This window comes from Pongo pygmaeus, chromosome 9 (genome assembly GCF_028885625.2).
Source record: "Pongo pygmaeus isolate AG05252 chromosome 9, NHGRI_mPonPyg2-v2.0_pri, whole genome shotgun sequence".
Lineage (NCBI taxonomy): Eukaryota > Metazoa > Chordata > Mammalia > Primates > Hominidae > Pongo > Pongo pygmaeus.
In genome coordinates, this window is record NC_072382.2 from 40,909,188 (window position 1) to 40,930,851 (window position 21,664).

A 21,664-nucleotide genomic window follows, 5' to 3' on the forward strand; every position below is an offset into this window, starting at 1 on the left:
AACAAGAAAAATTCTAAAAGGATCTGACATATCTGGAATGCAGAAGACACAGGCTAAGTCCTTCCTGATATGACAAAAACTAGAAAATGTAGACTATTATAAACCTTTGAAATTGTCCTGGTTAGATTTGAAACATCAAGTCCAACATGTAGGTCATATTTACTTTAAAGAAAAGTCAAGAAAGTAGTGGCTAGAAAAACGTAGGCAAATTAAAATGTTACACATACATCCAAGCAGAAAATTTAGATAAAATGCTCAAGATTCATGTTTATGACAGACGGAGGAAGAAAATAACTTGCAGAAAGGTTATAGGTAACAAATCTTGCAACTTCATTGAATCTGACAGGTAGGTTTCAAAGATGACTAAATATGGAACTGCTCTGTATGGGTAAAATTTTGAATGCATAAATTTTTAAAAAATATTATCCTAAAAAGAGATCTATATGTTTCCTATTTAGGTTATTATTTTATATAATTTAATTTTAAGGCAGTATTTGTTCTCGAATATGCTAACAGTTGTCAATTGGAGACTAGATTGGCCATCACGAAAATAATTTGCCACTTAGTTTATGCTTGAATAGCATTCCTTTATTATGAGTTGGCTGCTATCCCAAATTTCCAGTGTACATTGTAAATAAGTGACAAGTTAGTTCCTAAGGAGTTAGTTAATGTTACATCCATTATTTAAACTGATCTGGGAAGATGTTCCAAAAGAACTCCAAGAAGTTCTCAAACTCTTTTCTCAAGAACACCAGTATCACATGGAAATTAGGAAAAGGCTATACAATTTATAACTGCCTCTTGAAATTTATAATATATATAAAGACTATTAAAATATTAAAATCTCCAAGACAAGATTTCCTTACCATGGACATCACAAACATTTGGAATGCTTGCTAAAAATTTATATACCCAATCCCATTCCAAAGCTAATATGCCAGAATCTCTGGGAGCAGGTTCCAGAAATCTTCATTTTTATTACTTCCCAGTCATTTTAATGTGCTCTAAAGACTGAGAGCCACTTCTCTAAAAATATTTTCAGTAAATATTCTTATTTATTAACTCAGAAGTTCAGAAACAAATTTGGTCACAGTATATTCTTCTTTTAAGATCCTGTCGAACTAGTAATACTTTGACACACTTTGGAAAATGCTGCATATTTTAAAATATTTTTATTGGTAAATCATGAGAATTTCCATGGTATTTTCTAAGACTTTCCACGATCACAATGCAATAATCATATTTTTTTGAAAAACATTATAAAGAAGAAACTTCAGGCAAAACACCAATTAAAAGGGATAGTAACTGCATATGTTCCATGTTTTCCCCCCCTTTTTTCATTTTTTCCTTGGATATAGTAGAATTCTTCTTTTACATGCATTCCTACCAGGTAATTAAAAAATGAATATAGTTTTTTAAAAAATGATCTGAGTCAAGAAAGCATCCTCTTCAAAATCTCCCTTGGGACAGAGGAACACTTGTGGCACACAGCCCAAAGACCTAAGCTCTAATTCATACAAAGGAAGGTCACTTACAATCCAGCAAGAGAATGTTTTTAATGTATTTCTTAGGAAGAGAAACAAAGAAATTAATTGTGATAAAGATTTTTTAAATCTAAGTTAAGGGAATAACAATTATTCCATCACTAAGAGTTCCTTGAAGTTTATTTGAAAAGGCAGAAATAAGGAAAAATAGAAGAGGCCAAACGTGCTCTGACTTCCATTTTTTTTTTTTAATTAGTAAAATCCAACTGAGATGGTGGAAAGAGCAATATGAAAAGTATTACACCATAGAATGTGTTCCCATTGTCTCTATAAGACTTTTCCTGGATAGAGTACTGCAGAATGAACATGTGTTAAAGAAAGAAAAGCTATTTTTGAAATTATGAACATCAAATATTAGGGGTAAGGCAAACATTTGTTACCAATTGCAATAGACAAAGCAGTTGTGTTTCCCAAAAATTCACATGTTGAAATTCCAATACTTAATGGTTCTTCGAGGTGGGGCCTTTGGGAAGTATTTAGGTCATAAGGGTGGAATCCTCATGAATTGCAGGAGAGACCAGAGAGCTAGCTAGCCCTCCTTCTACCATGTGAGGATATAATCCAAAAGAGGGCCGTCACCAGAGCCCAGCCATGCTGCCACTGTGATTTCAGACTTCCAGCGTCCAGAACTGTGACAAGTAAATGTTGTTGCTTAAGACATCCAGTCTGTGGTAATTTGTTCTACTATCCTGAGCCAATCAAGACACTGAGGTTGTATTTATAATTCACTATTCTATTGAATGAAAGTATAATCACATCTTAACAATAGGTGGCTGTGCCAGATCTAAGTAAAATAATGCCAACAATGGAAAGAAAAAAATGGAACCAATCTTCTGGAACCATGGCAAACATCCGTTTTGTATGAAGTCTAGAGGAGGCAGGTGGAAGACATGCTCCCTCTTTGAGCATATTTTATACCATGTTCATTCAATCTGAACTGAACTTTATACTGATATGTACTCAAATGACATGCTTGTGATAGTTGCTAAGGGCTTCCTCCTCTTTAATCTACAAGGAAATTAGTTTGTACGTAAATTCAGTTACGATGCTTAGAAACTGATGAATTCATAGGATGGGGCAGGATGAAGGATCCTGAAATTAGGATTATTAGATTTTTTCTTTAGCAATTTTGTCCTGATATTAGAAAACAGGTCATTATCTTGTGTCATTCTTTTGCATCCTGTATTTACATTAATGTAGTCAAATTAGAACTTGTGGAAAATATATACTTTTGTAAGAATATAAAGAAAATAACTGAGAACCACAGTCCCACTCATCAGAAGCAATCCTTTTTAATCTCTTATTATATTTCCTTCCAATTGCATTGCTATATATTTTACATGACTGAAATCACCTTGTATGAATAATTGCATATACTATATATTTTATTTAAAATTTTATATTTAATATCCCCCCAAAATCACTAAGAAATCTTTGTACCCATTCATTTTATAAAACTATATTTCATTGCAAAGTTGTATTCAATTTGCTTATATCTGCTAACATTAAATATTTTATTTTTCACAATTATAAATTATACTTCAGTGAATATTTTTATACATGTTTCAACTATAATCATAAGATAGAAAGTGGAGTCTACAAAAAGTTGTAAGGCTCACAGAAAATGTTTTCAAATTGAATTTCAGAATATTTTTACGAAGTTTGACTCCCACTGTGAAAAAACAAAGGTGATTATTAACCATATCTATGCTAAATTTGAAGACTGCTACTTGTAAAATTATTTGAGAGTTTAAAATTTATTTCACTGTTTTTATTCTCCATGGTTTTGTATAACATGAATATGCACAGACCAGAGAATAAATTTGAGCAAAGAGCAAGTATTCCTGCCATTATCAGCATATTATTAATATTGTATATTATCATCTGTAATAAGTCCCAGTCAAGTATTTTAAAAGACTTTTTAGAAGGTTATAGCATGAAGATAGAAAAATTCCAGAACTCAAAAAATGTTGTTTAGCACAAATGCAAACTTACCTAGCTGTACTCTCAAAATTAGTTTATAAGGTGCTGAGGAATTGGAAAGAATATTATTTCCTTTATTTATCTTTTTTTGCCAAGATCCTTGAGGAATTATTTGCATATATTCTAAATATCGACTCTATAGAGAATTTTTAAACCCTTAGCCAAGCATGAATATAAGCTAATTTAGGCGTTTAATTCTAATATTGTCAAGAGGATTCCTTAGTAGTTTCCAACACTTAATTTCTGATTTATGGGCAATGACTATGGTTGCATCTTTCGAGCCCTAGGTGTTTTAAATGACTAAGAAGATGAGGCTCAATACCTCACATTTTATGTTGAATACTGTAGAGGCTTGTCATAATATTTGAGAATATCAGCACTTCTACCAGAGTTGGACTTTTTCATGCTAGCAGGTCTGAGAAATTTCTCCATATTTTTGAATTGCACTTAATTTTCACTTATATTCATTATCTAGAGGCTCTCACTTGGCATTATGTTTGTGCTGAACCTTTTAAAACCTTAGCAACTGAAGAAGCATATTAAGCTCCACATCAGTGTACATGGTTCATGTCTTTAATATGAGTAAATACTTTGCATAGTAAGAGCATTGTTGAATTTTACTGTGAGAAATGATGGAGGAAAGTGACACATTCTGCGTAAAACACAAGATACTCAATATAGGGAAACGGATGTCTATTTAATCTTTACTTGCCTAAAGGAAGGATTGAAAAATCTTTGAAAGAAGCAGTCCTCCTATTACCATTTATTTCTTGTTATTGAGAACAGAATTAAGAAACCTTCCTGGTTGCATTGACTTGAGAAATGATTCTTGCTAATGACTATACAGAGAAGAACAATTTATATACAAAGAAAATGCTATGCACTTATACTTTCTGCCTTCCACAAAACTAAAAAGAATTCTGCCCACCCATATGAAATAAGGAGTGAGACTGCTCTTGGGAATTGTTGTAAGTTAAAATTGAAAATAACTGTTTTACTCTCCCACTAAGCAGGTCCACCTTGAAATGACATAGTGTCCAGGAAATGAGAAAGTTTACCAAATTAGACAAACAAATTAGGAAGAAAAAAAAACTGTCCAGAATAACTGAAATTTTGAAAGAAAAAGCATTTTCTCTGTAGAAGGGGTTGCATTTGTTGCTCTAAGGTGATGCAAAGATAGACTCATTTTAATATATATTGAGATAAAATAAAGTAAAATTTGAAAGTACCTGAAGGGCATCCTGATATTCAGCCTCTCTGCATACTTGCACAGCGTGTCCCATGGAATGTGAATTTTAATAAACATGATATCGGGGCTTGCAATAGCTGGCTGCAAATGATAGTAAGATAGGCAACATTATTTAGAATCAGAGCTGATGATATCATGTCACAGTTTGATTTGGGAATAAAGAACATTGTCCCCTTGACTATGCATGATCACTGACAATGATTTAAAAGAAATTTATATGGATAATAAAAAATCTTAATGAAGAAAGACCTTGATAAAAATCTAATAATGACATCGTGTACAAGAAATAACCACCTATGTGCATTAGTGCATTTTCTTACATTTATGATTTTCAACATGCAGAATCCCCAATCAGAACAATCAATCATGAGCCAATTAAAAATGTGAAGTTATTTTTGATGGGCTTTTTATAATGACCCCATTCCTGTTCGGAGGGGGAAGAAAACACTGCCAGTTACCACTAGTCATTTATTAACTAGTTCACTAATTTTTCTACCACATTTTATTGAGTACCTACTAGGTCCTCAAACTATGTGCTTGGTCCTGTGATAATACTGGAAAAAACTGGGTATAAATCGTAAAAGTCTGTTATCTCATAGAGTGGTCATATTTGCTTGCTTTCTTTCATCTTTTCATCCACTTTTACTTGTATCAACAAATAAGAACTAAGGTGTCTTTGACTAGACAAAAGGTTGTTAAGCAGAGTCAAGTATGCATAAGGATTATGTAAAGAGCTTTTACAAAATGGGGTACTGTGGTTTAATTCTTGGAAATTGCAGGATTGTTTGCATATTTTGATCATACTGCTATACTCAGAGAATCTGATACCCTTTTGAATAAGAGAATCATCACGATACTTAGCTTTGGTTCAGTAGTCTAAAATAAGTAAATAAACAACTGACTACCTAGGCATCATATATCACTCATGTTCATATTCGACCCTGTTTTGAAAGAAAGCCAACAAAGTTATTCCCTGAAGTTCCTACAATATGTGAGGTTCATAGAGCGTGGAACAAGTTTATGTCCATTCTAACACTGAATTACACAGAGCTTATCCTTCATGTGATTATAGGAGCAAAACATCTGAAATAAAAGAACTGTTGTTTGCTTCCCTTTAGATGCACCCACCAGGTTAGACACAGCTGAACTCCATTTGATTAACACTGTTCATTATATTTCCATAGATGTAATTTATCAAGAAACATGTGAATCTTAAAAGCTCAAGAGTAGGGTAGAAATTATTGAATTTAATTTAAAATCATATATGTTTTAAAATTAAACTATAACATTTTCATATGCATATACTACTATAGCCCCAAATTCTAAGCAGGGCTAGTTTCATGGATTTGCCAGACGATATTTTATTTTTGTATTACCAATGTTTCTAAACAATACTTAGAGAACCAATGTCATTGGCCTAATATTCAAACCTAGAAGGCAGCATGGCTACCCTTTCCATAGAGTATTAGAAGCAAACAAGTGGGGACTCATTCCATGATTAACTAAAGTTTTGGTTTCTCATTAGAGGACTTCTAAGACACTTTAATATGCATGCATTTGCTAAAAAATATCCAAGCAGGAGATAAAGTATGCTTAATTTCCAAACTTCTGGATCAAGGATTGTTTTTTCCCAATAGCTTACTGAGATACTAGTATTTTGCAAATCACCATGGGAAAATAGCTTAAGATGCTTTCATGTCAGTGCAAATTCCAAAGGACTTTTCCTATTTAAAATAGATTTGTTTCAAATTAAAGACAAAGGATTATTAAAATGAAAATTGACGATGCCAGAAGTAAACATAATATGTCTCAAATATCTATAGGTCTTTGAATTCAGACCAACCAAGGTTACACATATTATCTACGCTTGGGAAAAATGTATATAATTTTTTTTAAAGTGACTATTGATTCATTCAAATAACCATTTGTTTAAAAATATATCACCCAGCTGGAAATCTGTCACTGATCAGAGAAAAGAGAAGAATGTGTTTTTTTTCCAGTCTCTTTTAGTGAATCTTCCAAATTTGGTGGAAAGGTTTTTGTGCAGGAATGATAGAGATGAGAAAAACTTTTTAAAACATAAAGTGTAAGCATACATCTATTTGAATGACTCCTTCATCCAGGGCAAGTGAAAGACATGTTAAGTTTTATTATACATTTTCCTGCTTTATGTTTACAAAAGTTCTTAGGTAAGATGATGACAAAGATCCTTCGTTTGAAATCATTGTGTTGGCTACCAGTGTTACACCAACTTGCCTCTCACCAAGCATAGTTTGAATTTCCTCAATCTTTACTGCCTACTTGGAAGAAATCACATGGTATAAATGAAAAAGCATGGTATTTGGGATCACAAAGACTTAAGTACAAATTCCATCTCTACCATTTACTAGCTCTGTGGCCTTAGAAAAACTATTTAACCTTAGAAAAACTATGGTTAAACAGTTTCCAGTTTTCTCATCTGGAAAATGAAGAAAATTATCTCTGCCTCATGGAGTGTGAATGTTATAAAAGATTGGGCACCTCATAAAGTGCCCATGCCTAATAAATTCTCCAGAAATGTTTTTTCTCAGTTGACAGCATACCTCTCAAATCAGAAACTACCCAAAATGATGATGACTTTCAAAGCTTGAATCTTTCTGCCTACTCAATTCATTTTTGGTAGAGCCTCTTCCTTGGCTCTGTAAACCTTCTGTATAGACCTTTGTGTTGCATAAGCATAAAGCCAGCATTAACCTATGATTTGAGAAGAACTCTGAAGTACAGTGACCTGAATCAAGGTTTAACTTGATGAGTTAAACGTTTTTCTCTGAACTGGGCATACATTTTCTTAAAAAAAAAAACAAAAAACTATTTCTGTAGACTTTATAGTTTCTTTGGAATATTTGTCTTTTTCATCTTTATGTATTAAATTGTTCTATGCCTATACTTTTATTTTTTGTTCCTGGGAGGATATGAGTTCTTATTCAGAGGTTATTCAAGGAGAGAGAAACTGAGACCCTGAATATTACAGAAAACCTATATAGTCCTCATTTTCCCCAGAGGCTGGAGGAGTGACCTTCATGAAGATGAATGAGTCTAGACTCAAACAAAAACCAATCTATATCCAGACTGAGATGTTTGACATGTAGGGCTATGTAAAACTGAGTAGCCATGACCTTGAGAACACACTGATCATTTGTATTCTTCCTAATGGTTCCCTGCAGGGTTTGAAAGTAAAATTTTTATTGTGGAATAGATAGATCTTGGGACAAGAAATAATTTTTCAGGAGCTGGGCCTTATTCTGGTGTGAATGGAGGTCTCATTCACTTTTAAACATCGTGGTTCCTGAAGTCTAGGCATGTTGGTTGCCAGAGTACATGAAAGAGTGACTAATATGTGATGAACACTGGAAGAGATCTGGGAAGATTTAAGCTCCACAGCAGGAAAACTTGGGTCTCCTACTACCAGGTTGTTCCCGATTTGTTTTACTTTACCTTACATATAGCCAGATTCTGATCCCTCTCTACCTCCTTCACAGCTATCACTCTGGTTTATATCATCATCATCTTTGGTTGGGACTCCTGCAGTACTTTCAAGCAGCTTCTTTGCTCACATTCTTGTCCCCAGTGGTCTATCCTTCGCACAAGGGTCAGGATGACCTATTTAAATGTAAGTCAGGTCATGCCATTTCTTAGAACCTCATTTCATCCAGAGTGAAAGCCAAAGTTTCTTCAATGATTTACACAGCCTTTTATAATCTTACCTTCAATATCCCATAACCTCCTCTGCTACAACCCTTTGTGTCACTCATTCCACTTCCATCATTTGATCACTTGCTAGTTCTTGTCTGCCCTTGCCTTATCTTTCTTATACCCTCTCTTTTTTTTTCTATAGTATTTTTACTTTCATTTGCTCTGTAAATGTCAAGAGAGAAGATTCTCTGTTTTGCTTATGTATCCCTAGCACCTAGTTCTGTGCTGGACACACAGTAGGCTTGCACTAAGCATTTATAAAATGGATGAATAAGTTAACCTATTTTGAGAACACATTTTATGTAATTTATATCTAAGCCAGTGTGATAGAGACAACAAAGCAAATAAGCCTGGACTATTCTGGAAGAGGGTGCTGTGTCAGGATTCAAATTAGCATCACGAACAGCTTGCCTAGTACTGGTTATTAATTCATTACTCTCAACCTCTAGGATGTAAAATAATCTAATACACTCAAATAAGGGGATGCTTTAGAAGGATGTTTCTGCATTACAATAACTACTATCAATGAGTAAAATGTCAAATTAAGTGCACACACATAATATTTCTCATTTTGTATGTCTTAAAATATATAGAGATTTTTATCAACCAACAGGAATAACCTTCTTTTATAACTTATTCAACTTAATTTCTCTCTATATATACCTCTACTTAAAAAACAAAGCAGAAGAAAAGAAATGTAGTTTCATTTTTTTGCAGCTACTGGGCAGGGGGCTGGTGCGGGGATGATGCTGTCAGGGAGAAAGATTACCTTTTCCCCAGGAATCAAAAGCTGCCAATCTGGCACTATTCTGTTCAGCTCTGATGAAGGCAAGCTCCTCAGAGAACAAAACATCCACTGCCTTCGCACTTCACATTATTATTTAATTATTCCACCCCAAATTCCCAAGAGGCAGGAGATTCACTCTTGAGAGAAGAGAAAACTTAAAAATTATGTTTTTACAAAGTCACTCTGCAAATTGTTAGCACAGGGTGGAAAGAACATAGGACAAGATAGCTCATAGCGTTCAAGTCTAAGAGAAACAAAAATTGCTGATATGAACTGCATCTCTAATGCCACCCATGATCTCTGTGCATCCAGTCTTGTTCTTCAAATCTATGTTCTTTTCAGTAATCCAAATTTATCTTTTTTGAAAACGAATGTGATCATGATACTAACCTGCTTAAAATTATTCAATAACTTCCCATTTTTCTTAAGCTAATGATCAAAAGTCTTAAACTAACAAAAAAGAATGACTTAACTGCAGCCATTCTTTCCAACCCTCATTTAGTACCCCGTTTTTTTCTGGTATTGAAAAATATTCCTTCCTCCCACCACCATCTTGATCTTTAATTGATCTGGCATCAATAGTTTAAAAGATCACCACGTGACTCTAATATACAGCCAGTATTGAAAACCACATCTAGCCCTTTTATTCACCTACATTAGCTACTATTCATTTATCAAATCTCAATTCAAAGCTTATTTTTAAAATTTCCCTCCTTCCCTTTCTTCTAGTCTCCCCTCACCCTCCAGACCATACCACTGCCCTTGTTGCAAGCCATTTAGCACCATTTACTTTCCTTTTCAGCCACTTATCACAGTTTCAAATGATAAAGGTTATCCTAGTAAAGAATTTTAAGCATTGTATTAATAAGTGTAGATTGAAAGTCACCCTGGGTCAGATCATCTTGTGCAGTCTCTGAAGTACTCTCTCAGCTGTGCAAGTATTAATCAAGTGGAAAGAGTATAAAAATTTTTTTGTTTGTTTTCTTAATTTGCAGCACTTTCCCTTGCTTGCATAGGCAGAGTTTTTACAGAGGTTTGGGTAAAATTTCATAAGGCTTCTATGGCCTTTTCAGAAAGAAGATATAAAAATCTCCGAACTCGGCTTCAAAACTAATAATATCTATTCTGGAAAACTGGGGTAGCTTTAACCTTTTCACTGTTAGGAAACTAAGTCAGAGGTACACAGTTGGGAGGACAGAGAAAGTCAAGACTGGTAACTTGTGTTCAACACAATGGCAGCAGTTTGCAGGGGTGGCTGGTTCCAACAATATGCAGTTGAGGTTGAATACACCTCCTGATCATGCTGTCCTGGCAATTTATTTAACAGTAGGAAACAAATCCTAAGAATGTGAATGTGGACTAAAAGAACTGTAATTGTGGATGAGAACCCTCTCTGTTCAGGAATAACAATAGACAAATGGACACTGTCCTGCTGAGAGTCAATCTAAACAAAGACACCATTTGGGAGTGATTTCAGAGTGAGAGCTCTAGAATAAATAGACTTCTCTTTAAAAGCGGAACAGGACTCTTTTTGGATGACTAACATCCAGTATGATTCTTGAGAAAAGTTTGGAGGAACAAGGAAAACTCAGAACTGAGAATCTGAGCTTTCTGGCAAGAAAACTAGGTAGAAGCTGAGAGCAATACCTATTATGAATATACAGATTTCATGTCTGACTCCTATACTGACTGTAAATTTAGTCAAGGCAGTGAGTTTGTTACTTTGTTACTTATCATATGTCTCAGCAGCTTGCTCAGTGCTAGCCAAAATAATGTGCTGAATGAATAAATAGTTTGAGATATGTGAGAAAAACAAATACCAGCATCATAATAAGATCTATGTATAAACTGCTCTCGGAGTAAATGAAGAGTGATTAATTCTATTTGTATGGAGGAGAAGTCACAAGGATATCAAAAGAATAAAAGTCTATCACAACACTGAGTTCATGAGTTTTTTTTTCAATAAGTACTTCTTTATTTAATTAGCCACCAGTGATTGGGTGTGGGCGGGAGGCGGAATATTCTGGGTTAAACTTCCTGGAAGAGGAATAATAAAGAAACAACTAAAAGAGGCAACAGAAAACTGAAGTCAGAATTTTACTTGCTGGGCTCTGTAACTCTAAGTTGTATGTGAGTAATTCCTTGTAAAGAGTCAAGTCATGATGTGTTTGTTATTTTATACACATTAAAGGATTTTAATAAACATAAATGGATTAGTTTTTCTTTTCCTGTTTTTTTTTTTTTTTTTTTTTTTTTTTTGAGACGGAGTCTTGCAATGTAGCCAGACTGGAGTGCAGTGGCATGATCTTGGCTCACTGCAAGCTCCGCCTCCTGGGTTCAAGTGATTCTCCTGCCTCAGCCTCCTGCCTTAGCGCGTTCCTGTAGCTGGGACTACAGGAACGCGCCACCACGACCAGCTATTTTTTGTAAGAGATGGGTTTTCACCATGTTGGCCAGGATGGTCTCGATCTTTTGACCTCGTGATCCGGCCTCCTCGGCCTCCCAAAGTGCTGGGATTACAAGCGTGAGCCATTGCGCGAGGCCTAAATGGATTAGTTTTTCTAGGGTTACCCCAAACTACAGTTTAGTACTTCCTAATGTGTGTTCCTCAGAAAACTAATTCCAGGAGATGTTCTGTGGGGGTGAAGGGATTCCAATATTATATCTAAGTGCCTACTAACACTCTGATAAAGCTTATTAGCAAATTATCTAGATATTTCATCAAAAACAGTTTTTTTTTTCTTTTACCTTGTTGCTCCTATTTTTTACAAAACTAGTTAAAACCCAATAGTAGCGCCGAGTGCAGGAGCTCAAGCCTGTTATCCCAGTACTTTGGTGGGGCTGAAGTGGGCAGATCACTTGAGGTCAGGAGTTCCAGACCAGCCTGGCCAACATGGTGAAACCCCATCTCTACTAAAAATACAAAACTTAGGTGGGCACAGTGATTAGTTCCTGATCAGTTCCTGTAACCCCAGCTACTTGGGAGGCTGAGGCAGAATTGCTTGAGCCCGGGAGGCAGAGGTTGCATTAAGCCAAGATCACGCCACTGCTCTCCAGCCTGGTTAACAGAGGGAGACTCACTCTCACAAAAAAAAAAAAAGAAAAAAAAAAAAAAAAGACTAATTTAGGTTTAGGTGTCTCTGTAATAGTTAATTGATTTTTTTTTCTCAGTAGCGGAACAGCTGGGTAAATCTCTAAGTTGTAATATTATGTATCTAGTAAAAAGCTGAGTTGGTTCTAAATGTAATGGCAATTTAAGATATCTGTAATATGTTGCTAAATGACAGGAGTGAATAGCAGAATAATATATATATAGAGAGAGATAGATATGTGTGTATATATATGTATGTGTACATATATATCATGGCTAATTTTGTGTAAAATTTTATATATTTGTATATACATAGAAAATATACTGAGGGGCACCTAGCAAGATAAAATCAAGTTGTTAACAAGACCACCAAAGGAGAGAAGCGTATGATTTGAGAGACTGTAGATATTGACTTTGGCTTTTTATTTTGTACATTTCTATACTTTTAATTTTCTACCTTAAGGTTTTTTCTTTCTGTAATGCGATTAATACGTGTTTTCTATAACCGTACAAGGTATAACTAAAATAGTGAGTTTTTAAAAAATTTTCTCTGATACTAGGATTATGGAGGATATGCTTTTCCTTCTTTCTATTTTTTTTTCTAGTGAGTCTTGCTACTTTTACTGTTTCACTACAAAAAAATAAATTCTTCCAAGAACATTTTTTTAAAAACTCACAAAAGAAAAAGATTTGGGAGGAAAACCACTCATAGTTCCAGCACTAAAAAACAGACATTAATAGTTTGGCAAATTCTTTTCTTTCAAAATGTTATTTTCCTTTTCATAAAGTTTTCTATTTGACATAACTATAATCATTCCTTATTCAGTTTTTAAAATTGCAAAAATAGTCATGCCCTTTGAAAATACTTCAATTGTATAGAATTATATAGATTAAAAAGTGAATACATATTTAATAGGGCTATGTGCATGTATTTATTTAACATTTGGTAGAAAAAAACTATGTATTTTATAAAGTCATGTGATACATATTTTCCTTTCTAAACCATAAGTGATTATATCTGTTCCAACACATTTTATCACATAACCAATAATAGTAAAGCACCTACCTCCTTTTCCAACATCAAGCCTTCTGCTCTGAGGTTCTTTTCAAATGTGTTTCTTTTGTCATATTGTATATTTGTCTTTCTATAAACCAAGATGTAATCAATTCTCTTTTTGCCATCTTTGAACAGAGGTCCACTGGATGCTATGTAATTCATGTCATTCTGCAAATAAAGCAATGATTGTTAATGGTGTGGGTTAGACAAGCACGTATGCTTTAGTTACAGTTACTGCCATTTGAACACTAGCAATACAATATCGAAAAATGTATTTTTAATATTCCTACCGTGAGATATGGAAATAGAATTAAAGAGTGTTTACAATCTGCTATAGGAGCCACATTAGCGAGTAATGTTCCAGGATATAAAATTAGGTGGTCTGATATCTGAAAATAGGTTCTCTGGTGCTGGTATAAAAATGCATATGTTTTATTTAATAAGACCCATGAAAATGATAACATATAACAACAAATAAAATGATTACTTATTTACTATTTTATTTCATCATAAAATAATGCTAACATATGTTGAGTATTTACTAAACATCATGACCAGACATAAGTGCTTTCAATACTTTATCCTATATACTACTCATTACGTGCATTTCAAAGATAAAGACACTAAGGCTTAGAGAACATAAATACTAAAAACTGAAACCAACTTTATTTCTTGTGTTGAATAATACTCAGTCCAGGCATTATTTTCCTAAATGTGTATTTAGTAATACTGAAACCAAAAAATAATCCCTAAGCTGTTTGCTTGTTCCTAGAGTATATGACTGCAAACCAACTAAAACAGCTTACTTTTCAAAACAAACTGCTTGCTCAGCAAGACTGCTCTAGGGCCTTCATTCTGTTGTATCCACCAACCTAAGCTATTTTTAATGGACTCTGCCCAATTTTCAACCGAATTCCTGCCTTATAAGACCTACCAATTACCCAGTCCAGGCCATGGGAATCCTTTGTCAACTGTTCCCTAACTTCATTCTTCTAAAACACTACTTAGACTATCCGTGTGGTATTCTTATTTGCTGTAAGGAATTTTAATAAATCAGCTTTATTGATCAACACATTTTCCTCATGGTCCTCTTAGGGGGGCTTTTCCAGTATATTGCCCAAGATCAATGAGGAGCCAGGACTTGAACCCAATATCTTCTGACTCCAAGTTCATGTTCATAACTATTATCTACCCCATCCTTCTTTCGCCACTTTCCTTCAAACTATTTGGACATCTGTACCAACTCTCTATTTCATATTTCCTATACAGGCATTCTTGAGATTCAAAATGCTTTCCAACATCTGGGGAGATATTAGATAATTTCAGACAAAACCATTTCAGACTGCTTTGGAGGACTCTGACTGGGGCAGATATTCAGCTCCAAGTGAAAGAAGTGAAGACCAGAGCAACCTGATGTTTAAGGAGATAAAGGCCAACGAGTCATTCAAGAAACAGAAAGACTATCCAAGAAATAGTCACCCTACAGCGACAGGTTAGGTTGCCTGAGGGGCTTCTAGTGGGCTCTAGTTCTGCAGAGAGATTAAGTTCAAGTGTGTAAATTTATAGTAGTAGAGACTTCCAAGTTCAAGAACAAGAAAGCTTTACACAGTCTTTTCTTCAATGAATGAAAAAGTTCTGAGATTTCCAGGATTAACTTGGAATCCTGGCAGATTTCACAGGATCTGGAAAGGATTATAAAGTGACTGAGTAACTAACACCAGAGAAGCCACCAGGGCCTTGTAGTTCCATAACATAGTAGTAATGGCAATAGTAGCTATCACTTTTCGAATACTTACTATGTGCTACTCATTGTGCCAAGTGCTTCATAAGGTTATTTAATTGTCATAACCCAGGAAGGTAAATATTGACAGGAGTACATAGAAGCCAAAGAAGTTAAGTGACATACAGATATCACAGAAAAGAAAATAATGAAGCCAGCATTTTGACCAATTTGATACCTTAGCTGGTGGTCCTGACCACTATATTTAAAAAGATAAACAGCCATATACAAATAAACACTCCTAGGACTGAGGCTTGAGTAGTTTAAAAACGGTAACAAGGCCATTTCCAGCTTTTACGTGAGAGAAGTACTTTTAGGTGAGGGATTTTTTTTGCCACAGAAGGCACAGTAAAATTCAGATTTTAGAGGGCGTTTGCCTCCAACACTTCAGACACTTTTTTTTTAACAAGGTCACTAATGACATATTCATTGCTGTATCCAGTTATCAATTTGAAGTCTTTTTTTTTTTGAGACAGAGTCTCGCTCTGTAGCCCAGGCTGGAGTGCAGTGGCGCGATCTCCGCTCACTGCAAGCTCCGCCTTCGAGGTTCACGCTATTCTTCTGCCTCAGCCTCCTGAGTAGCTGGGACTATACAGTACAGGCGCCCACCACCACGCCTGGCTAATTTTTTTTTTTTTTTTTTTTTTTTTTTGTATTTTTAGTAGAGATGAGGTCTCACAGTGTTAGCCGGGACGGTCTCGATCTCCTGGCCTCGTGAGCCGCCCGCCTTGGCCTCCAAAAGTGCCAGGATTACAGGCGTGAGCCACCGCGCCCGGCCAATTTGCTGTCTTTTAAATTTATCTTCCTGCAGTGGAATCACTCTCACCTACTCGATACACCCTTTTCCTTTGACTCCCAGGACATCTAATGTGTCTGGATTTTCTCGTAGTTAAGTGGTCACTCGTTCTCTCTTCCTCTGATTTGTTAATTAACTATTCATTGGTTCTCTTGCCTTTTTTCCCCCTATATACTCCCTCCTTGTGATTTCATCCAAGCTCATGGCTTTAAATAATCACCTATGTGTTGACCACTACATAATAAATATTCACAGGCTTGTATATCCAACTGCCTTCCTGATTTCTTCACTTGGATGTCTAATGAACATCTCAAAGTTAACTGTCCAAAATGAAATTGTTTATCTTCTCCAAACAGGTACTCCCCACAACCTTCTTTATTCTGGTTGATCGCAACTCTGTCCCTTCAATTGCTAACACCAAACATCTTGAATCGTCTTTTTTTTTCTCTCTCTCTTTTTTCTTACCCGTCACATTCAAATCATCAAGAAAATCTTTCAAAACATATTTAAAATCTGACCACTTTCTAACACCTTCATTACCACCACCATTACTACCACTCTGGTCTGAACCGTAGTAATCTTTCTATTGGATTATTGCAGTAGCCAGGCTTGTCTCTTTGCTTCTACGTTTTTGTTTTTTTTTTGAGGCGGAGTCTGGCTCTGTCGCCCAGGCTGGAGTGCAGTGGCGCGATCTCCGCTCACTGCAAGCTCCGCCTCCTGGGTTCACGCCATTCTCCTCTGCCTCAGCCTCCCGAGTAGCTCAGACTACAGGCGCCCGCCACCGTGCCTGGCTAATTTTTTTGCATTTGTAGTAGAGACGGGGTTTCACCATGGTCTCGATCTCCTGACCTTGTGATCCGCCCGCCTCGGCCTCCCAAAGTGCTGGGATTACAGGCGTGAGCCACCACGCCCGGCCTGCTTCTGCCTTTTCTCTTCTATAGTTTGTTCTCAACATGACAGCCGAGTTATCCCAATGATTCTCGACATTATAGATGAGATAATGTAACTCCTCTCCTCGAGACCCTCCAGTTGCTCTCCAAGTTACTCCTCACTCTTGATCCCACTTCCCTGATGTCTATTTTTCTTAGCATCTGCTAACTTCTAATATATAATATAGTGCTAGCTAATTTATTTATTAATTATCTTTTGTTTGCTCACAGTCTAATTCTACAAGGATATAAATTTTACGAAGGTAAGAAATTTTTTAACTTTTTGGTTTACATAGTATTTTAAACATCTAGTCCACAGCCAGACACACTGTAGGCATCAATAAATATTTATAGAAAGAAGGAAAGGAGAAAGAAGAGAAAGAAGAAAGGAAGAGAATATGCATAGTTCTATGTATTTAGATAGGGTTAACCTCAAGAATACTGGCCTAAAAAAATCATGTGGTCATTTGTCATCCTCTCCCTTCCGACATTTATAATAGAACAAATTATAATAGGCTAAAATGAAGAATCACACAATTATAGTAGCACTCCAATTAGTTACAATTTGGCTTGCTTTTTTGCTTTATATCTGTGACCCACTGCTTACAGCATCTCCATGCTGATCTAAGAAAAGATTAGGTGAAAATAAAATAATACACAAATTTTCTTCCACGTTTTCTTAAAGTATACTACTCTCCCAGTGTGGTAAACGGAATCAACTGAGTCTCACAGCATTGGTAACATATTTAATCCCAGGTGAAGGTAAATGTCGTTCAATGAGAAGACCTAGAAATCAAGAGACTGGTTGGTAGAAAAAAATATTAGAAAGACAAAAAGGTTTTGAAAAATATTTTGTACGCTTTTCATATTTTAAAAGCAGTATGGACTGAAAATGGAACGCTAACAGTTATTATCCATTACTCTGATTCTAAGCTAAGTAAATGCTAAACTCTCCCAGAAAGACAGCTATCTGTTTTAAAAATCCACATCTTTATAAAAAGAAGTAACCTATTATACCCAAATTTTGTCTCTCAGTGAGTAAATAAGTTCACAAACTTATTAAATGAATTTTTAATTATTATATAAATTCTAAATGTTTAATGATGAGTTTTTACCAGTTTTAACAGGCACGATAAAAAGTAGATATCAAAATGTCAATAGAGAAGCATAGCAAAATTTGGAAACCTCTTCTGAATTACGTAGCAAGAACTCAGTACAGGTTTTATATCATTTTAAGGTTAATAGTGGTATACTTTATTTTAATATATATGACAGCCATTCACAAATATGTTAATTAACCCATGTTCAAACCTATTGCTTTAAAACAGAATTAACTGAAAACTGATTATATGTGTCATTACATCTAGATAAAAAGAATACAGCTTCTTGAATTGTTTGGTATAATAACAGTTGTCCAAACATAAAATCATGATTCATTTCATGAGTTATCTGAAAGAGTGAAGTGCTTTCCAATTACAACGTGGAATGCATTTGATTTAGAGTTTTTTCAGTTTGTTGTTTCTAGGGGACAGAATAAAATTCACTTCTTCTCAGAGAGGGTGGGATGCAGCTCATTCATCAGGTACCTACCTAATCTTTAAACAGTTTTGAAAATAACTAAATCATTAATGTGTTTGCAAACCATGAAGCTCAGATACTTTCAGAAAAGCTGATCTTTCTAAAAACTATCTCAAGAATATGCAAGTTATGGCTCATGTTGAGTAGGAACCCTTTGCAAATATTTTAGCCCATTTGCAAAATAGTGGTAGAGATCTGCCCATTTGCACAAGAACCTGTTTTAGGGTACTCTTTAAATAAGATTGTGGCAGTAACTGCTTGTCTTGGTGAGGGTGACAGGCTTTTTTTTTTTTCCTGAATGTTTATTCTTTTCAATCTAACAAGCATCATTTAACACCTGTGCGCTAAACTGTAGGGCTAAAGAAAATAAGACATTGAAAACTTTAAGGGATTTTATCATATACTTGCAGTTATAGGCATGTAAACATTGCATTACAAGGCTCTATTATGCGCATTAATAGAGTTATGAGCTATAAAGACATGAAGAATGTCACAGTGTATCCAGAAGAAGCCTGATAGGTACCAACAGACATCAAAGGTTATATTATCTCTGTGAATTTACCACAGCCAGTCTTTATCCAGCACATACAAAATTAGATCATGTCATTAATCAGTAGGTGATTGCCGGTTATCTGTTAACCATACTTGTGAGTTAGTAAAATGTAGTATGACACATTGGTTAAGCTGTTGAGAACTGTATTCAGACATACTTGGAATCTAATTTACTGCCTTCTTAGGCATTGAACTTCACTGCTTAGCCTAAATTCTACAGCTTTTAAATGAAGATAACAATGTTGCCAACATTGTAGAATTATTATTACGGCTAAATGAGATAGTGCAAGTAGAACAGTCGCAACACTGATTCATTTCAGGAGATCAGAAAAATGTTGGCTATTTTAACTAAAAAAAATCAGGTAAAACTATATAATGTATTCATTTACATTAGGATTTTACTTGTTTTCCAATAATCCAAATGAACCCTTTTACTTTCTGGAAAATTATCTTTCTCAGGACAAAGACAGTTGGAAACAGATAAGTAATGCAAATGGCATTGATGTGAATATGGAACCATAGCAAAGGAAAGTAGAAGTCCTTTACATATAATTTTGAAACATAATTCACTACAAAACACAAAGTGCAGTAAAAGAATTCATAGCTTAATGAGTTGTTACAAGATAAACACCTGCATAACCATTACCCAAGTTAAGAAATAGAACCTCACCAACTCCTGAATAAGCCTTCTTTATACCACTCTCTCATATGGTTATCTAATTGTTCCAGCACCCTATTGTAAAAAAGAACTCTTTCCTCATTGCTCTGTGGTCCTGTTTTTTTGTCCTAAATCTAGTCTCTGTATGTGTGAATACTGAATATTATAAAGATGTTTTCCATTCAACTTACATTTGTGAAATGGTCATAGTTCAGAAGAAGTCATAGTTCTACCTCAGCTTGCTGATCTTGACCTGATGTGGAGCTTGTTGGGTAAAGGCCCTGATCCAATTTATGGTGTCCTGCAAGTCTTCATGTAGCATGCGTGGCTCTGTACAGGTAGATCTCCTTGATTACTGATTCCTGGCCTATGCTTAAAATGTTGTTTTGCCATGCTCTGTAACATGGCAAAACAAGGATGTAACAAGGATGACACTCTTTCCCAGTGTGGATGGCTCTCAGGTGCTGCCAGTATCTGCTCCCACCCACAGTACTCCTTTTCTCTACAGTTTTTGTATTCAGAACCAATGTAACCAAATATTGCTATACCCATTTAGTAGGTATTTTTATTTTTTATTGGATTTAAAGAGTAATAGGCACAGCTGAGGCAGGACACAGGAAGCAGGGCGTGACTCTGGCCTGCTCAGAAGACTGCTCAAGGGCAGTAGGTGGTTAATTTCCTTGGTTGTGTTGCCTCTGCAGTCCAATGTTAAAGGCAGACAATGAATCAGGTTAGTCCAGCTCTCCTCCATAAGTTGGGTGGCCATCAAATGGGTTTCAGCTCATAAGGCCAAGTATCTGTGTTCTAGGTTTGTTTTTCTTAATCCTATCCTATTGAATCTGTTAATAATAGGAATGTTTTTCATTAGTTTCTGGTGGTGGAATTTATTTTTTACTTTCTGTATCCTTTTATGGCAATTTTTAATGTTAAATTAAAAGATGGAAGTCTAGACACTGGTAGCCTGATGCTATGGTTTACCTAGTAGTTCTAGATTTACACTCCTAAATTAGAGAAAAATCCAAAGCCCTTGGTATGTAATTAAAACTTATTTTAGAGTTACAACTGTTTCCTCCTAATAGCTCTTGTTACAGACCCTACTTATTATAGAGAGCAAAACCGGGTGTTTTTCTTTTTTTGGTGGTTTTTTTTTCTGCAAAATATACCATAAAGCAAATGAAAGTGTAAACCACAGAATGGGAAAAGTATTCAGAAACCATATATCTGATAAGAAACTTGTTTCCTTAATATGTAAATAACTCTTATAACTCAACAATAAAAACACAAATAAGCCAAATAAAAATGGATGAATGATTTGAATAGATATTTCTCCAAAGAAAATATAGAAATGACCAACAAGCACATTCAAAGATTCTTAACATAATTATAGTTATTAGAGAAACACAAATCAAAATCACAGTGAGATATCATTTTTCACCATCTATGAAGGCTATAATGAAAAAGACAAAAAATAAGTATTGACAAGGATATGGAGAAATTCACCCTGTTCATCATCGATGGGGATGCAAAGCAGTGCAGAACCTTTGGAAAACAGTTTGGCAATTTCTTATGGTATTAAACATAAAGTTACAACACTATCAGTTTCACTCCTAGGCATATATCCAAGAGAAACAAAAACAATGCATCTACACAAAAACTTGCACACCAATTTTCATAAAAACATTATTCATAATAGTAAAAAAAGGAAGAAAATCAAAACGCCCATCAGCTTAATACATAAATAATGTGGCACATATATCTATCCAATAAAATATTTGGCAATAGAAAGAAATGAAATGTTAACACATGCTACAACATAGGTCTACTTTGAAAATGTTATACTAAATGAAAGAACCCAGTCACACACATACACAATTATATAATTCCATCCATATAAAACTGAACAGTAGGTAAATACATAGAGATGAAAA

The 21,664-nt window shown here is 35.0% G+C and overlaps 1 protein-coding gene across 1 annotated transcript in view; it reads right to left on the bottom strand.

Moving 5' to 3' along the window:
- ANO3 (anoctamin 3) overlaps positions 1 to 21,664 on the bottom strand; it is a 327,529-nt gene that overhangs the window by 133,730 nt on the left and 172,135 nt on the right. The window contains exons 5-6 of the mRNA XM_054440329.2: positions 13,453 to 13,611; positions 4,757 to 4,857 (exon numbers count right to left, since the gene is read on the bottom strand). Of these exons, the coding sequence (XP_054296304.1) occupies positions 4,757 to 4,857; positions 13,453 to 13,611 (260 nt within the window). The remainder of the gene's footprint in view (positions 1 to 4,756; positions 4,858 to 13,452; positions 13,612 to 21,664) is intronic.